This window comes from Python bivittatus, unplaced genomic scaffold, assembly GCF_059951505.1.
Source record: "Python bivittatus isolate LINGU-HERP-01145 unplaced genomic scaffold, Pbiv_v1 ctg000700_np1212, whole genome shotgun sequence".
Lineage (NCBI taxonomy): Eukaryota > Metazoa > Chordata > Lepidosauria > Squamata > Pythonidae > Python > Python bivittatus.
In genome coordinates, this window is record NW_028277098.1 from 64,180,303 (window position 1) to 64,194,639 (window position 14,337).

General features: G+C 40.9%; 1 protein-coding gene across 4 annotated transcripts in view; it reads left to right on the forward strand.

The window, feature by feature from the left end:
• The window catches only part of LOC103058528 (complement receptor type 1-like), a 69,379-nt gene that overhangs the window by 16,912 nt on the left and 38,130 nt on the right, over window positions 1-14,337 (forward strand). For all 4 annotated transcript variants that reach the window (XM_088154572.1, XM_088154574.1, XM_088154573.1 and 1 more), the window contains exons 5-6: window positions 692-786; window positions 8,305-8,499. In XM_088154572.1, coding sequence (XP_088010698.1) covers window positions 692-786; window positions 8,305-8,499 — 290 coding nt within the window. The remainder of the gene's footprint in view (window positions 1-691; window positions 787-8,304; window positions 8,500-14,337) is intronic.

The following is a 14,337-nucleotide window of genomic DNA, read 5'->3' on the forward strand; positions in this document are numbered from 1 at the left end:
ATCTTCTCACTGAAACTATCCAATTCAGTCCATTTCAATTAGTTGGTGCCTAGGATGTCAGTGTGTAGTCATTTCCATTTGTCTTTCAGTGTGTGGAGCTTTGCCATGTTCATGCTTCTTACATTTCATGTTCCCACTGTAATTCTGCCTTTGCAGCTTTGGATTTTCTTTTCCTGCAATGCAACATCAGCAACTAGATGTCCAGAAGGCTTTAAACTACCATGCCATAAACACCATTAGTACTCCAAAGGATCTTCAACCCTTGCTCAGTAACATGTTGAATACCATTAAACCTGAGGGGCCCATCATATAGCAAAGTACCATCTATCAGTATATCTTGTCTATCCATGTGGTTTTCTTCATAAAATAAGGTGTGGTTTACCACTGCCTTCTTCCATGCCATATGAAATGATGCCTTTGATGTTGTCACTAAAGTTATTGATGAGGCAGCATAACAGGACTTGTGGGAGGAAAAGAAATGCCTTAATATTATAATTATTTAATATTTATATATTAAGTGCCTTCATATAAATGTTAGAATGCCTGTTTTTAAAAAAAATAAAACCTTCAATCTAAGGAAAGCTGTTGTAACTGCACTTGCTTAATGATAGAAAAATTTGTATTTCAAAATTAAGGTCTTTTAAAAGAGAAAAAGTTTAAAAATGTATTATGTTCTTTTTCTTTTCTTGAGGTACCAATTAATTGGATCACCTACAAGCCAGTGTTTACCACGTGGATTATTTAATAATACAGTTGTATGGAAACCAGAGCCTCCAATATGCTTCAGTAAGATTCTCTCAGTTCTTTCAAACCACCTGGGCCCAGGATTTGCCTGTTGATTGCAGCAGGGAACTAAAGGAATATGAACAGCTTAGAACAGTCTGGGATTCCACAGGAGCATCCCTGAGTCCAGCAGCCCCTCATGTTAGTTTCAGACCCTCAGAAACTGGATTCAAGCTGATATGGGAAACCAACTGTCATGTGGGCATCTTATGGCTCTGGGTTTCCCATACTAGAGGCCGTGCTCCAGCTTCCATTGGAATGAAGATGCTAGTAATTCCAGATACTGTAGTAAGGTTTCATGCTGTTTTTTTTTTCATCTGTTTCAGATTTTCTCTGCTTCTTTCCCTTCTTTGTTTGCCCTGTTTTAAACTTTCTTCTGGAATAAGTATTTATTGGTTCATTACAATGTAATTTACTTCCTAGATTTCAGACATTTGTGCCTTGTATCTGGCTAGCACTACGTAGTGACCAGAATAAATGACCTGGCTTTTGCCTCTCCCCCATTTTAAAATTGCTTAAATTGCATCAAAAGAGACACTCCCTCCTTAGAATTTTGAGTGGTAATTTTTCTGTCTCTTGTTTTTTACATTTCCTTTTATATCCTTTCCTCATGGCAATTTTTAAAGTTCATCTATAGATTACAAGCTGTGGGCAGAATCTGCATTTCTTCCTGGTATGATGAAGTCACTAGAGGGACCGTGGAGCTGAGGAAGATGCCTGCTTCATGAAATACCCTCTCAGGCCTCTTGCCACTGGTATATCAGAATGTGCAAGAAATAGGAATATAATAAACTTTGGCTTCTCATTGGTTACCTAGGGCATTGCACGAAAACTTTAAGGAAAGCATGTTTACTATGTTGATTTCTTATAAGACTGGAAATCAGATTACTTTAAGAAAGAAATTAATATAAACATTTATCACATCTTGAGCTATGGTAGGCTTTGCTGGGAACATGGCCATCCCTGGCTTGCAGATATTATTTTTTTTATTCTAAAAGTATCAGACTGTTTATGTAAAGAAAAACTTACAGTTGCATCTATTTATTTTAATGGCTTGCCTGTTGCCCAAATCACCAAAGTAATTCTAAGCAACATACATATTAGGGTTAAAATATCACCATAAAATAATAAGAGAAAGATAGTCCTGAAGATAGCCAGGTCCTAAGCCATGAAGAATTTTATTGGTCACAACCAACACCTTGAATTGTCCCCAGAAACTCAGTAGTAGCTAATGCGGCTCATGGAGCAGAAATATTACATGGGTGAAAAGGGGAACACCTGTGATTATCTATGCAGTCACATTCTAGGTCAGTTGTTGCTTCTGAGTAGTCTTCAAAGGTAGAGTAGGGCTACATAGTTACAGTAGTCTATATAGGAGCTTATAGTAGCCCAGATGTGAAGTAATCAAGGCATGAGTAATTGTGAACTGTCTGATCAAGGAAAGAATATAACTGGTAGATTTGTGGAAAAGCTCTTCTGGGTACAGCTGGCCACTTGCTCATCAGGCAGGAACTGAGAGGATAGGTGGACCTCCAAATCACATGAGAGTTCCACCTGGGGAAGTGCAACCACACTGAGAATCATGAATGATAAATCCCCATGCTGGCAAGGTGCTTGAAAATAAAGGCAGTTTCATAGGGTTTCAAGCTGGTCTTGCTAAGGTTGAGCCTAATTAGGCCTGTTTCTCTACATACAGACCATTACAGCCTCCAGGCACCAGGACGGGATCTCTATGGCATTGCTTGTCTGGCCAGGAACTGAGAAAAAAAGTTGGACATCATGTACTATACTGATAATACTTGACCCTGTGCTCACAGATGAACCCTTCCGATGGCTTCATGTAGATGTGGAATAGGAGCAGGAAGTGTGATGAGCCCTGTAGGACTCTGCATAGCAGGGCCCTTGGACTGGATTTCTCCTACTTACCAATACCAATTGGAACCAGCCCGAGGAAGGAGAACCATTGCAATGTAGTGTTCCCCTTCTCAACATTTGGAGATGATCCACAAATATGTCATGATCAATGGTAGCAAATGCCATGGAAAGATCAAGCAGGACCAGGAAAGATATACCATTCCTATCCTGGTCCTGCCAGGGATCATCTGTAAGTACAATCAATATCATCTCAGTATTGTATGCAGGCCTAAAGCCCAACTGAAAAGGATTCAGATCATTCACTTCCTCCAGAGCAATATGGAGTTGTCACACCACATCTTCTCCACTACCTTCCCCCAAAATGGAAACTACTGGATCCAGTGATGTCTTCTTGAGGAAGCAGGCATGATAACTCTTCACTCAGGAATGAATTAACCATCACTTGAACCCTGATACTGGTTACCTCCCAGGAGGCCTCACTTAACCTGGAGGAGAACAGATCTAATACAGAGGTGGCAAAGCTAACATCCTCAAGGATAGCAGGGTTGAGGCTAATCTTATCTCAGGGGGAATGAAATTCCACAGGGCAAGCACCACAGAAGAAAAGGCCCTCTTCCTGGGCCTCGCCAGGCAGTACTCCTTAGCCAATGACACCCGGAGCATGCCCCTCCTGCCAGACCTGGTGGGAGAGGGAGAAATAATTGGGAAAAGATGGTCCTGTAAGTACCCCGATCCCAAGACATGAAGGGCTTTAAAGGCAACTACCAGCACCTTGAATTGCACCTGGAAGCATTCTGGAAGCCAGTGCAGCATGTGCAACAGTTGTGTCACATGTGCTGTAAAGCCAATGCCATTAACTAGTCACACCGCTGCATTCTGCAGCAGCTGAAGCTTCTGAATGCTCTTCAAGGGCACCTCATGTATACCACATTGTAATAGTCCAATATGAGGTCATCAGGGCATAAGTGATTGTGAACAGGGCCCCCTGGTCCAGGAAGGGGAACAACTGATGCACAACCTGAAGTTGTACAAAGGCCCTCCTAGCCACAGCTGCCACCTGCTCTTCAAGCAGGAACAGCAAGTCCAGGAGGACCTATAGATTCCACAGCAGGTCTATCTGGGGCAGTGCCACCCCATCCACAACCAAAGATGGAAGGTCCCCAGAACAAGGAGGTTCAAAACCCCAGAGCTGCTTGGTTTTGCTTGGGTTGACTAAAGCGTGTTGTGTTCCATTCAGGCTCTCTCAGTCTCCAGGCATTGAGAGAGAACCTCCACAGCATCACTCAGGAAGCCTGGGGTAGAGGTGTAAAGCCGAGTATCATCAAAATACTGATGATAACTCATCCCAAACTGTCGAATTGCAAAAGAGGGGACACAGGCTAGACCTCTCCCCCCGCATCAACACCAACTGGAACCAATCCCGGAGGAAGGACAAACAGCACAACACTGTGCCACCCACCAACTCCCAGAGCCACCCCAAAAGAATATCATGATTGATGGTATCAAAAACTGCTGAGAGGTAAAGATGGATGCGCCACCCCCATCTTGCTTCCACCAGAAGACATCCAAGAGTGTAATCAATGCTATCTCAGGCCCATATCCAGGCCTGAAACCTGACTGGAAGGGGTCCAGATAATCTGCTTCCTCCAGGACCCTCTGAAGATTCAGCGCGGCCACCCCTCTATAATCCTTCCTAAAAAGAGAAGGTTGGAAACTGGATGGAAATTGTCATGGACAGTGGGGTCTAGCGATGGGATCTTGTGGAGGGGGTGAACCAAGAGATAATGGGACTACCCCCTCTCTCAAAGAGGAATTAACCATTGCCAAAACCCAACCACATGTTTCTTCCCAGGCAGCCTTGACTAGCCAAGCGGGGCATGGATCTAATACAGAAGTGGCCGAGCTAACAGCTCCAAGGACCCTGTCCACTTCCTCAGGCCCAACAGGATCAAACTCTCCTCCAGATAACTGAACCAGACCTGACCCCGGTAGCCTCCATAGGACCTGCATTAAGCCAGAGTCCAATTTAGAGTAGATCCGATTGAGTTTATCTGCCAGACACCTAGCATATTCTTCACAGTGACCCTGTATGTGATTTTATTCATATATATATATATAGATAGAATACCGCCTTTGATGCAGGAGACCAGGGTTCAAATCCCGGCTGGTACCTACCTTACCAGTAGGGGTCCTTGGGCAAAGACCCTCTAACGCTTTACCTGCCTACCTCAAATATGAGAGTGACACGAACTAAGAGAGTCATGCCGGCTCGGACGTCGCCCAGATTAACAAGGTCCACGTCAGATGTTGGGGAACCAGGACAGTCTGATGTTAAGTGGGCTACTGGAACAAACCATACATGGACGAGACAAGAGAACTTGGAATTGATGGAATGCTACTACAACAGCAGACCTAATGAGAGGGGATATATGAAACGTATGAGGGAACTATGGATAGACAGAAGACCTACATCCACACTAACTGAGAAACAACCACTTACCCAGTGCTTCAAAATAGTGAAGAGGAAGCTGCTCTCACAACTTGAGATAGACCAACTACATTTACAACCCGAACTCAAACAGACCTGGAAGAAAACTGGATGTGCAGCCAACACCTGAAGCTGGAATGTCACTGTCACCCCTTCTATTACAGAGCACAGCAGCTGATATGAGGCATAAGATCATGGATAAACTAGCTACAATCAACCCTCAAGTCCAATTACCAAGGCTCAGTGGAGAAATACCATCAGATAGTATGCTAGAAGATGCCAACAGAGCCCTCCAGACAATCCCTGCTACCACCATAACTGAAACAAATGAATTGGTATATGCTACAGCCGCTGTAATCCTGGAAATACTTGGCTACATGATCAAGAAGAACAGCAGTACATACCCACCCTGAAAAATGAGATTGGAGGCTAAGATCAAGGCAATTTGGAGAGAAGTTAGTTAGCTAGCTGGACCACAGAAGGGTGTGGAGATTAAGGATAAGACTCGGCTCCTGAAAAAGTACACTCCATCTGAAGCCCTAGAGACTGCTAAACAAAGGCTCACAGCACTGGCTGCCAGGCTAAGGTGATACACTAGAGAAGCAGAGGCCAAGAAGATAAATGCCCTGTTCCCCAAAGAACCATCCAAAGTGTACTCCCAACTACAGTGCAACCACACAGTAACAGCTGAGCCAACAGCAGCAGAAACTGAATAGTACTGGAAGAACATATGGGAGAAAGAGAAGACACATAACACCAGTGCAAAGTGGCTGCAGGACCTGAAAGCAGACCACAGCAATCTCCCAGAACAGGAACCAGTCACCATCACAGTGGCAGACATCCAACAGCGGGTCAAGAACATGAAATGCTGGACAGCACCTGGCCCGGACATGATCCACACCTACTGGCTAAAGAAACTAACAGCAGTGCATGAACGCCTAGCAGCACAGATGAACCAACTGCTAGCAGCAGGCTCCCACCCAGACTGGCTAACACAAGGAAGAACAGTGCTGATCATGAAAAACCCTCACAAGAGAACAGCACCATCCAACTACCGGCCAATAACCTGCCTCCCCACAACATGGAAAGTTCTATCAGGCATCCTAGCTGCCAAGCTACAAGACCATATGTACCAGTACATAAGCATAGCTCAGAAGGGCATTGGGAACAACACCAGAGGCTCAAAACACCAGTTACTCATAGATAGAGCAATCGCCCAAGATTCAAGGTCTAGGCAGACCAATCTGAGCACAGCCTGGATTGACTACAGGAAAGCCTATGACTCAATGCCACATACATGGATCTGTGAATGCCTGGCGCTATACAAAGTCAACAGGACACTAAGGACCTTCCTCAAGAACTCAATGGGACTGTGGAAGACAACACTGGAAGTGAACTCAAGACACCTCGCACAAATGGCAATCAAGTGCGGCATATACCAAGGTGATGCACTGTCCCCACTGCTGTTCTGCATAGGCTTAAACCTCCTCAGCCAGATAATCACAAGGCCTGGATATGGGTACATGTTCAATAGTGGAATCACCATCAACCACCTCCTCTACATGGATGACATCAAGCTGCATGCTAAGAGTGAACGAGACATCGTCTCACTGATCCACCTGACACGGATCTACAGTGAGGATATTGGGATGTCATTCGTGTGGAGAAGTGTGGCAGGATGATAGTAAAGAGAGGGAAGGTAGTTAAGACCGATGGAGTGGAACTACCAGTGGGCCACATAACAGACATAGAGACCAGCTATAAATACCTTGGTGTCCCACAGTCACATGGAAACCATGATGAGGAGGCAAGGAAGACAGCAAGATCCGAGTACCACCAAAGGATAAGACAGGTCCTGAAGAGCCAGCTCAATGGGAAGAACAAGATCCATGCCATCAACATGTACGCCCTGCCAGTCATCAGATACCCTGCCGGTATAGTGAGCTGGCCAAAGGAAGACATGGAGGCTGCTGATGTGAAGACCCGGAAGCTCCTCACAATGTACGGAGGTTTCCACCCCAAGTCCAACACCCAGAGATTGTACACCAGCCCCAAAGAGGGCGGGCGGGCTCTGATGAATGTCAAAGCCACTGTCCTGGACGAAACCCAGAGCACCCAGGAGTACTTCAGTAAGATGGCACTCAAAGATGAGCTGCTGAGAGAATGCCTGAGGCAGCAACAGACAAAGGAGGAAGTTCAAGTAGAGGAAATACCATGTCAAGACAAGCCCCTGCATGGGATGTACCATTGACAGATAGCTGAAGTGGCTGACTTTGGGAAATCCTATCAGTGGCTGGAAAGGGCTGGACTAAAAGACAGCACTGAGGCACTGATCATAGCAGCACAAGAACAGGCACTAAGCACCAGATCCATTGAAATAGGGGTCTACCACACTAGACAGGACCCAAGGTGCAGATTGTGCAAAGAGGCCTCAGAGACAGTCCAACACATAGTGGCAGGGTGTAAGATGCAGGCAGGAATAGCATATACTGAACGGCACAACCAAGTAGCTGACATTGTGTACAGGAACATCTGCACAGTGTATGGGCTAGACCCCCCCCCCAAGTCCAGATGGGAGATTCTACAGAAGGTCATGGAGAATAACAAGGCTAAGATCCTGTGGGACTTCCAGATCCAGACGGACAGGCAGGTACTGGCCAATCAACCAGACATCATGGTAGTAGACAAAGACCAGAAGATGGCGGTAGTGAGAGATGTAGCAGTGCCAAGTGACAGCAACATCAGGAAGAAGGAGCATGAGAAGCTGGAGAAGTACCAGGGCCTAAAGGAGGAAATAGAGAGGATATGGAAAGTAAAGGCCAAAGTGGTCTCAGTGGTGGTAGGAGCACTCGGGGCCGTGACTCCTAAGCTGGGAGAATGGCTCCAACAGATCCCAGGAACAACATCAGAGCTCTCTGTCCAGAAGAGTGCAGTGCTAGAAACAGCTAAGATACTGCACAGAACCCTCAAACTCCCAGACCTCTGGTAGAGGACTCGAGATTGAGGAAGACACATACCACCCATAGGGGTGAGAGGGGAATTTTTACATATTCCTCTCTCAGAAAGATATATATATTAGCTTCCTCTCTTAGAGAAAATGGTTTTCCATTTGTTTTGGCAGAAATTTTACAACTCACAAAGTTTTGTTTGTATTTCAGGGCCCACTTGTCCTCCTCCTCCAGGAATAATGAATGGAAATTATACTGGAGGAAAGAATGGAAAATTTCCCCTTAACTCAATAGTGACCTATACCTGTGATCCTGGCTTTTCACTTTTTGGAGATGATCCTCTGCATTGTATAACTGAAGATAATAAAACCGGAATCTGGAGAGGTTCTGTTCCTGAATGCAAAGGTAAAATATATCCTCAAAAAATTCTTTGACTAAGTTAAATGATGTTTTCATTTTAATTCACAGATTGTACTAGCTATTAAGAAAAAGATGTAGCAATACAAAATTTTAAATTTTGATGTTTTATATAATAAATATTTAATGTTTTATGATGAGACAGTTCCCCAAATTTGCAAAAAAGAAAAAAGAAAGAAAAGAAAGAAAAAATACATTGAGTATGGCAGTGATGCTGTTCTACAAAAAACATAGAGCAGCGTCCACAAACAGAACCATACTTTGGAGTTTTGTTCCCTTTTCTCAATTAAGGATTTTATAGTAAGTCACAAACATTCTTTCTCCCTTTCATATGGAAAATGACACTTCTAGATTCAGCCAATGAACACCATATATACATAGCTGAGTACAACTATATGTAACATACATATGTATATGTTACTTACTTTAGGTGTAAGTAGAAAAGTAAAATATTTTACGTACTTGTATATGATGCTATGATAGATGCTGGATAGATCTTTGAAATGGGTTGCCATATTTCATAGCATAAGAAATATTTTTTATATATTTAATATTCAATCTATCTTTATTGGATCTTATCTGGCACCAAAAGCTTCATTGTTATAAGGAAATATTTTCAAAGCATATCAGGTCATCAACTTGGGGAATGAATTTAAATCCAAATTTTAAATCATTGAATGTCCATGGAAAGTTCCATGTCTCTTATGTTATATGGGGGGGGGGGGGAGTTAGGGGCATAGCTTTGGATCCTGATATGTGTCTTATTTAACTCCCACTTGTTTCAGTGGTGATGGATTTCTAACAACAACAACAACAACATTTGCTAAGCTAAGAAGCATGGAAAGCCATTGCCATCTATGGGGTAGTAGAGCAATCTGGTATGGGAGGAGCTGGGCAGAGTTCAGAAGTAGAGGATAATATTCTATCTGCTCCTCCTTTTATACAATTACTATGCCCACATGTAATGATTTCTCTGCTTTTTAGACAAACTGCAGCTGTTTGTTCAAAAAAGCCTTAATCATTAAGATGAAAAACTTGAATTTGCCAGCTTTTTCACTGGTCAAATTTCAGAAGGTTCTCTCCTCCATCCCAGTCTTTATTTTCCCTGAGTGACATTATGATTTTAATCTCGAGGGATTTCATATTTAACTATAAAGGAGATTTTCTAAAATGTTGAAATAAGTTTTCCTGTAGAAAGTTGCATGTTGTCAAAATAATATAGGTTGCTTCTCACAGCTGCAAAGATACAACATTTAAATGCTGGTATAGATATACAATACTTTGGAACTCAATTATTTTTAGACAAAATGCAACACAGATTGAATTTTGTGTTTAAAGACTTAGTTATGATCATGTTGGATTGCACTGATGTTTGAGCTGGATTATATTTATGATGCCAGCAATACAACCTTTTTGCTTTGTTTTGAAATGTTAGAATACCTAATTTACTATAGAGAAATAGTAATATACATGGTGTGTTTGTTCAGATGCAAGTGGAACAAGCATATGGTCATTCCCCTATGAGTGACATACACTATCTTCATTGCATCACACAGCCACCATTGAAGTGATAAAAGCCTGTACTTATTACTGTTATTTAGATACAGTTATGGCTCTAGAAATATAAGTTGCTACTGTAGTAGGGAAATTAAGTTTGTCAGGAAAGATTGGAAGTTACAGCTTTTCTGTAGAGAGCTGTTGATTTTGTATGTATGATAATCCAGTATATTATTTATTATACAGTACAACTTGTCTCACAAATCCCTGGAGTAAATAGTTATTCTTTTTCCTTGGCTGTGCTCTGTCAAAATGGGATGCCTTTACATACAATTTTGAATCTGATGTCAAGTTATTGAGCAACAGTAACTGAGTAACTGAAGATTAATTATAATTATAATGGAGACTTTCAATTACTGTACGTTAAGAACTGGTTTGAGCTCAGACTCCCTAGTTCTTGTTACTTCTAATTCTAATTACAACCCTAATTATTATCCAATTACAACTCTAGTATTGATGTTATATTTAGAACATCTCAATATATTAGAAGCTAAAATTTCTAAAATTTTAATTCATCCATTGAAGGATCACTGATTATGGAAGAAGAGTAAAATATTAAATATGGATGGTTAATTACACTTTTCCATGTGTAACCTTCAACCTTTATTCCAAGCTTCTTGCCTAAAGTCATCTCAAAATATTAGAAGACATCAATCCTGCCCAGAAGATTCAAATTTCATTGCCATTTTTTCCTAGTGATCAGCTTTTTAAAAATCCTTAATTGTAACATGGTCTTTATGAAAATTTAAAATTATCAATACTGATTCTTCAGTAGTATGTTATTTTTATGAAAATTATGTGTTTAAATAGGCCTTATTTAAAAACAGTGATTGATTGATTGATTGCCTATTTGTATTTTTGCCGCATGGTTTGCAATTTCAAGATTCGTCAAAATTTTCTTAGTTTTAAAAAAGTGGGGGACAAGGGAGGGAACCTACCTAAAGAGCAAAAACCTATTATCTCAACAATAAAGCTTCATTTCTATGAAGAAACGGAAAATTCAAAAGGGGAAAATGGGTAATAGAATGAAGTATTCTCAAAGAAGGAATGGTGGCTGGTTTCTGCAGAGTGAAATTGTATTACAGAATATCCAGTCAAAGTATCCTAAAAGGGAAGGAGCTAGCTCAGTAAAGTTGACTTTGGTGACTTTGATGAATACAACCATGACATTTTCTTGGCATGATATAGGAGTGGCTTGCTTTTGTTTTCTTCCAGAACGATATTTGATTTCCCAGTGAAGCCATATTTTCCCAAATCTCCCCTATTGCAAATATTAACTAGAGCTGACCTTATTTAGCTTTCTAGATCAGCCAAGGTTGGCTAAGCTGGTACTATGTAGCTGGACATGCTAACTCCTTTTTTTTTTTTTTTTTAACTAAAGTGCTCTCATAAAAACAGTTAGAATGAACAGATAGGCCAGCTCCAAATGAAAGGCAAATCTTGTACTATAAGTATTCCTTTTGTGGTTGTACAGAGAAGCATGTTCCTCTAATGCAGAGGTTTTTTTTCAAACAGCTCTGTAGAACCTTAGGGCCCTTTTTCACAAGGTCCAAAAATATTGCTCTTTTGTCTTGGTGGCCTAATACCTGCATTTCTATAATTCTCACCATATATCTTTTTTCTATTCCTATCCTTTTCCTTTCTCTTTTCACTGGTGAAAATTGAAAAGGAAGGTGGAAAAAAGGGGAGGAAAAAAAAAGAAGTTTGTTTTTTAACCTTTAGAAACTTTTTTTTCTGAAAAAGTGGGGGGGGGGAATGGAGAGTAAAAAGACTTGAAGAAGTTTTTAAATAAAGAATGAATGTAGTAAGACAAGGTGCCATGTGTTGCTATCTTTTATTGCCCCAAATGTTTTCTATAATAGAAAACAGGAAGACTTTTCTTAGTATTGGAATATTACAATTCCTGTATACAGAAGACAATTAATGCATCCAGCAGGCATTGCCACTTTCACCAAAGAAGTTGCCTGATTTGTTTGTGAGCTTCTCAAGAGCACCTGATAAAACATTTTAACATAAAATCAGTTAGTAAACATAATTACAGTCTGACCATAATTATATGAGCAAACCAAACTATATTTACTGCATTGTATGTTCTTAAAATAGCAATGTGAACTTAGATCAGCAAAGGATGGTATAAAAATGAATACTGCATATAATTCTACTTTCCCCAAATTCCCGTTTTTTTCTGAAGGCTTGTTTGTTTTGGTGGTTTCAACATTTTCAGAAATGTTATGTCTCTTCATGGGATGAAGGAGCCTATTAAGGGCTACTTATAGATCTCATAACTGTAGTCAGGACTCAAGCTGGCATCCCTGCTACGCACCATGGCATAGATGTCGAGTTATTTGCATGCCACAGTACTTATTTTATATGCTGCAGGCATATATTAAATGATAGCTGGATTGTGTATTCCTCCAATGCTATCTAGTGGAGACTGCCTTTACCATTCTTGAAGTTGTCTATTTATATCACTGTTCTCCACAAGTTTTGTTTGTTTGCAATTGCAGCAGTAAGTTCAGCTTATCTACTGCTTTGTCATGTCCACCATCTCATTCTAGCAGCAGATGGCTGTTGCATTAATCAAGAAGTAACCTCATAAGGCCAAGGCTACAGAAGGGTGTGGAGTAAGCCTTTTAGTTACAACAATATAATGTCCAGCCCTATTCAGAAAGAACAAATCTTTTTTTTTTTAAATGCTATCTATGGAACAGAATTAGTGTTTGTTTTATACCACACTGCAGGAAATTACATGCTTGGTATCAGTTTTCCTGAAGTCCAACTGCTGATGATTGTTCATAAGCTAAATTTATTTTAAATGTCATCATGCATTGCATTACTCAAGCATAGATGACTCAATGGAGAGTTTGACTGCACATTTTCTTCCATGGGTTAAATAATCTGACTTCCCCTTACAAAATATTAATGTAGCCTTCTCCCAAGATTATCCTGGATGCAAGAGGATTTTATATGTTCACCAGCTTTTGTCTTTGAGGTGTTTACTAGGAATAAATTGGATTTCTTTAGTTTTAGTCAGCCTTCCTCAATTCATGCAGAGCGCATAAGTGTAAAAATTACAAAATTGAATTGAAAAGTCAATAGATATTTAACAATTTTGTCGTCTTTCTTTCTGTAGTCTTAAAAAGGAGAAAGGCGGGGAGAGATTTGAAATTTGTTTCAAATCTAGCTGACCTACTTGTGTGTGTTTAAAAATCATTTTATTTTTTTAAATTTAAAAAGCAGTCTGACTAAAAGCATTATATAATAAATGCAATAAGGTATAAATTATAAAACTATTAATTAATAAATTTTAGGGCAGCTAACCAAAAGATAAACAGGAAAGAAAAAAAATGAAATTCCTGGGCAAACAGATAAGCTTTTAATATATAGCAGACACACTCCACAATGGGGGCCTACCTAACAGCAGTTTATTCCATATGGTGAATGCCATAATTGAGAATGCCCACCTCTGCACTACAATTAATCAATATCAACAGTATGGTACAGGTTATAGGCAGTTATCCAGATCTTAGTCCAAAGCTGTTTAGAACCAGAAAAATCAACAATAGTGTATTAAAAATGACTGAATGGCTAAATGAGTTAGTGCAGATCCTTCAGAACTGGAGATATGCAGAATTCTATGCTATTTGCAGCTTTTAAATTACTCTCAAAGGAAATCCCCTAATTTCACCAACAAGCTATGCAAAACTATTCCTGTCAGGAAAGGCTGGGGTTGTTGTACAAGCCAAAATTGCTAATAGACTGTTCTATCCAGTGAATTCTGTAGGACATCCAGTAACAAGAGTAAATCCACAATAATCTCTAGACTGATTACTATTCTTGCTAGTGGAATGCTATCCTCTCCAGGATAAATAAATTGTATAACTTCCAAGCCAGGGACCAGCTTCTCATAAAATCTCAGCCTTATTCACATTGTGTCATATAGGTAGTCCTCAAGTTACGACCATTCAGTCAGCGACTGTTCAAAGTTATGACAGTGCTGAACAAAGGGACTTATGACTGGTCCTTGAACTTTCGGCTGTTGCAGTGCCCCCACGGTCATGTGAACAGAATTCAGGTGCTAGGAATAAGCTGGCACTTACAACCAGTTACAGCATCCCATGGTCATGTACTCCACGCCCTCTTTCCCTGCCTCTCTGCACTTGCACACACGCACCTGTGCCGTCTTTCCACAGCCTCCCTGTGAGTGCATGCATGCACCCCTGTGCCCTCTTTCCTTGACCTCTCTGCAATCGTGCATGCGTGCACACA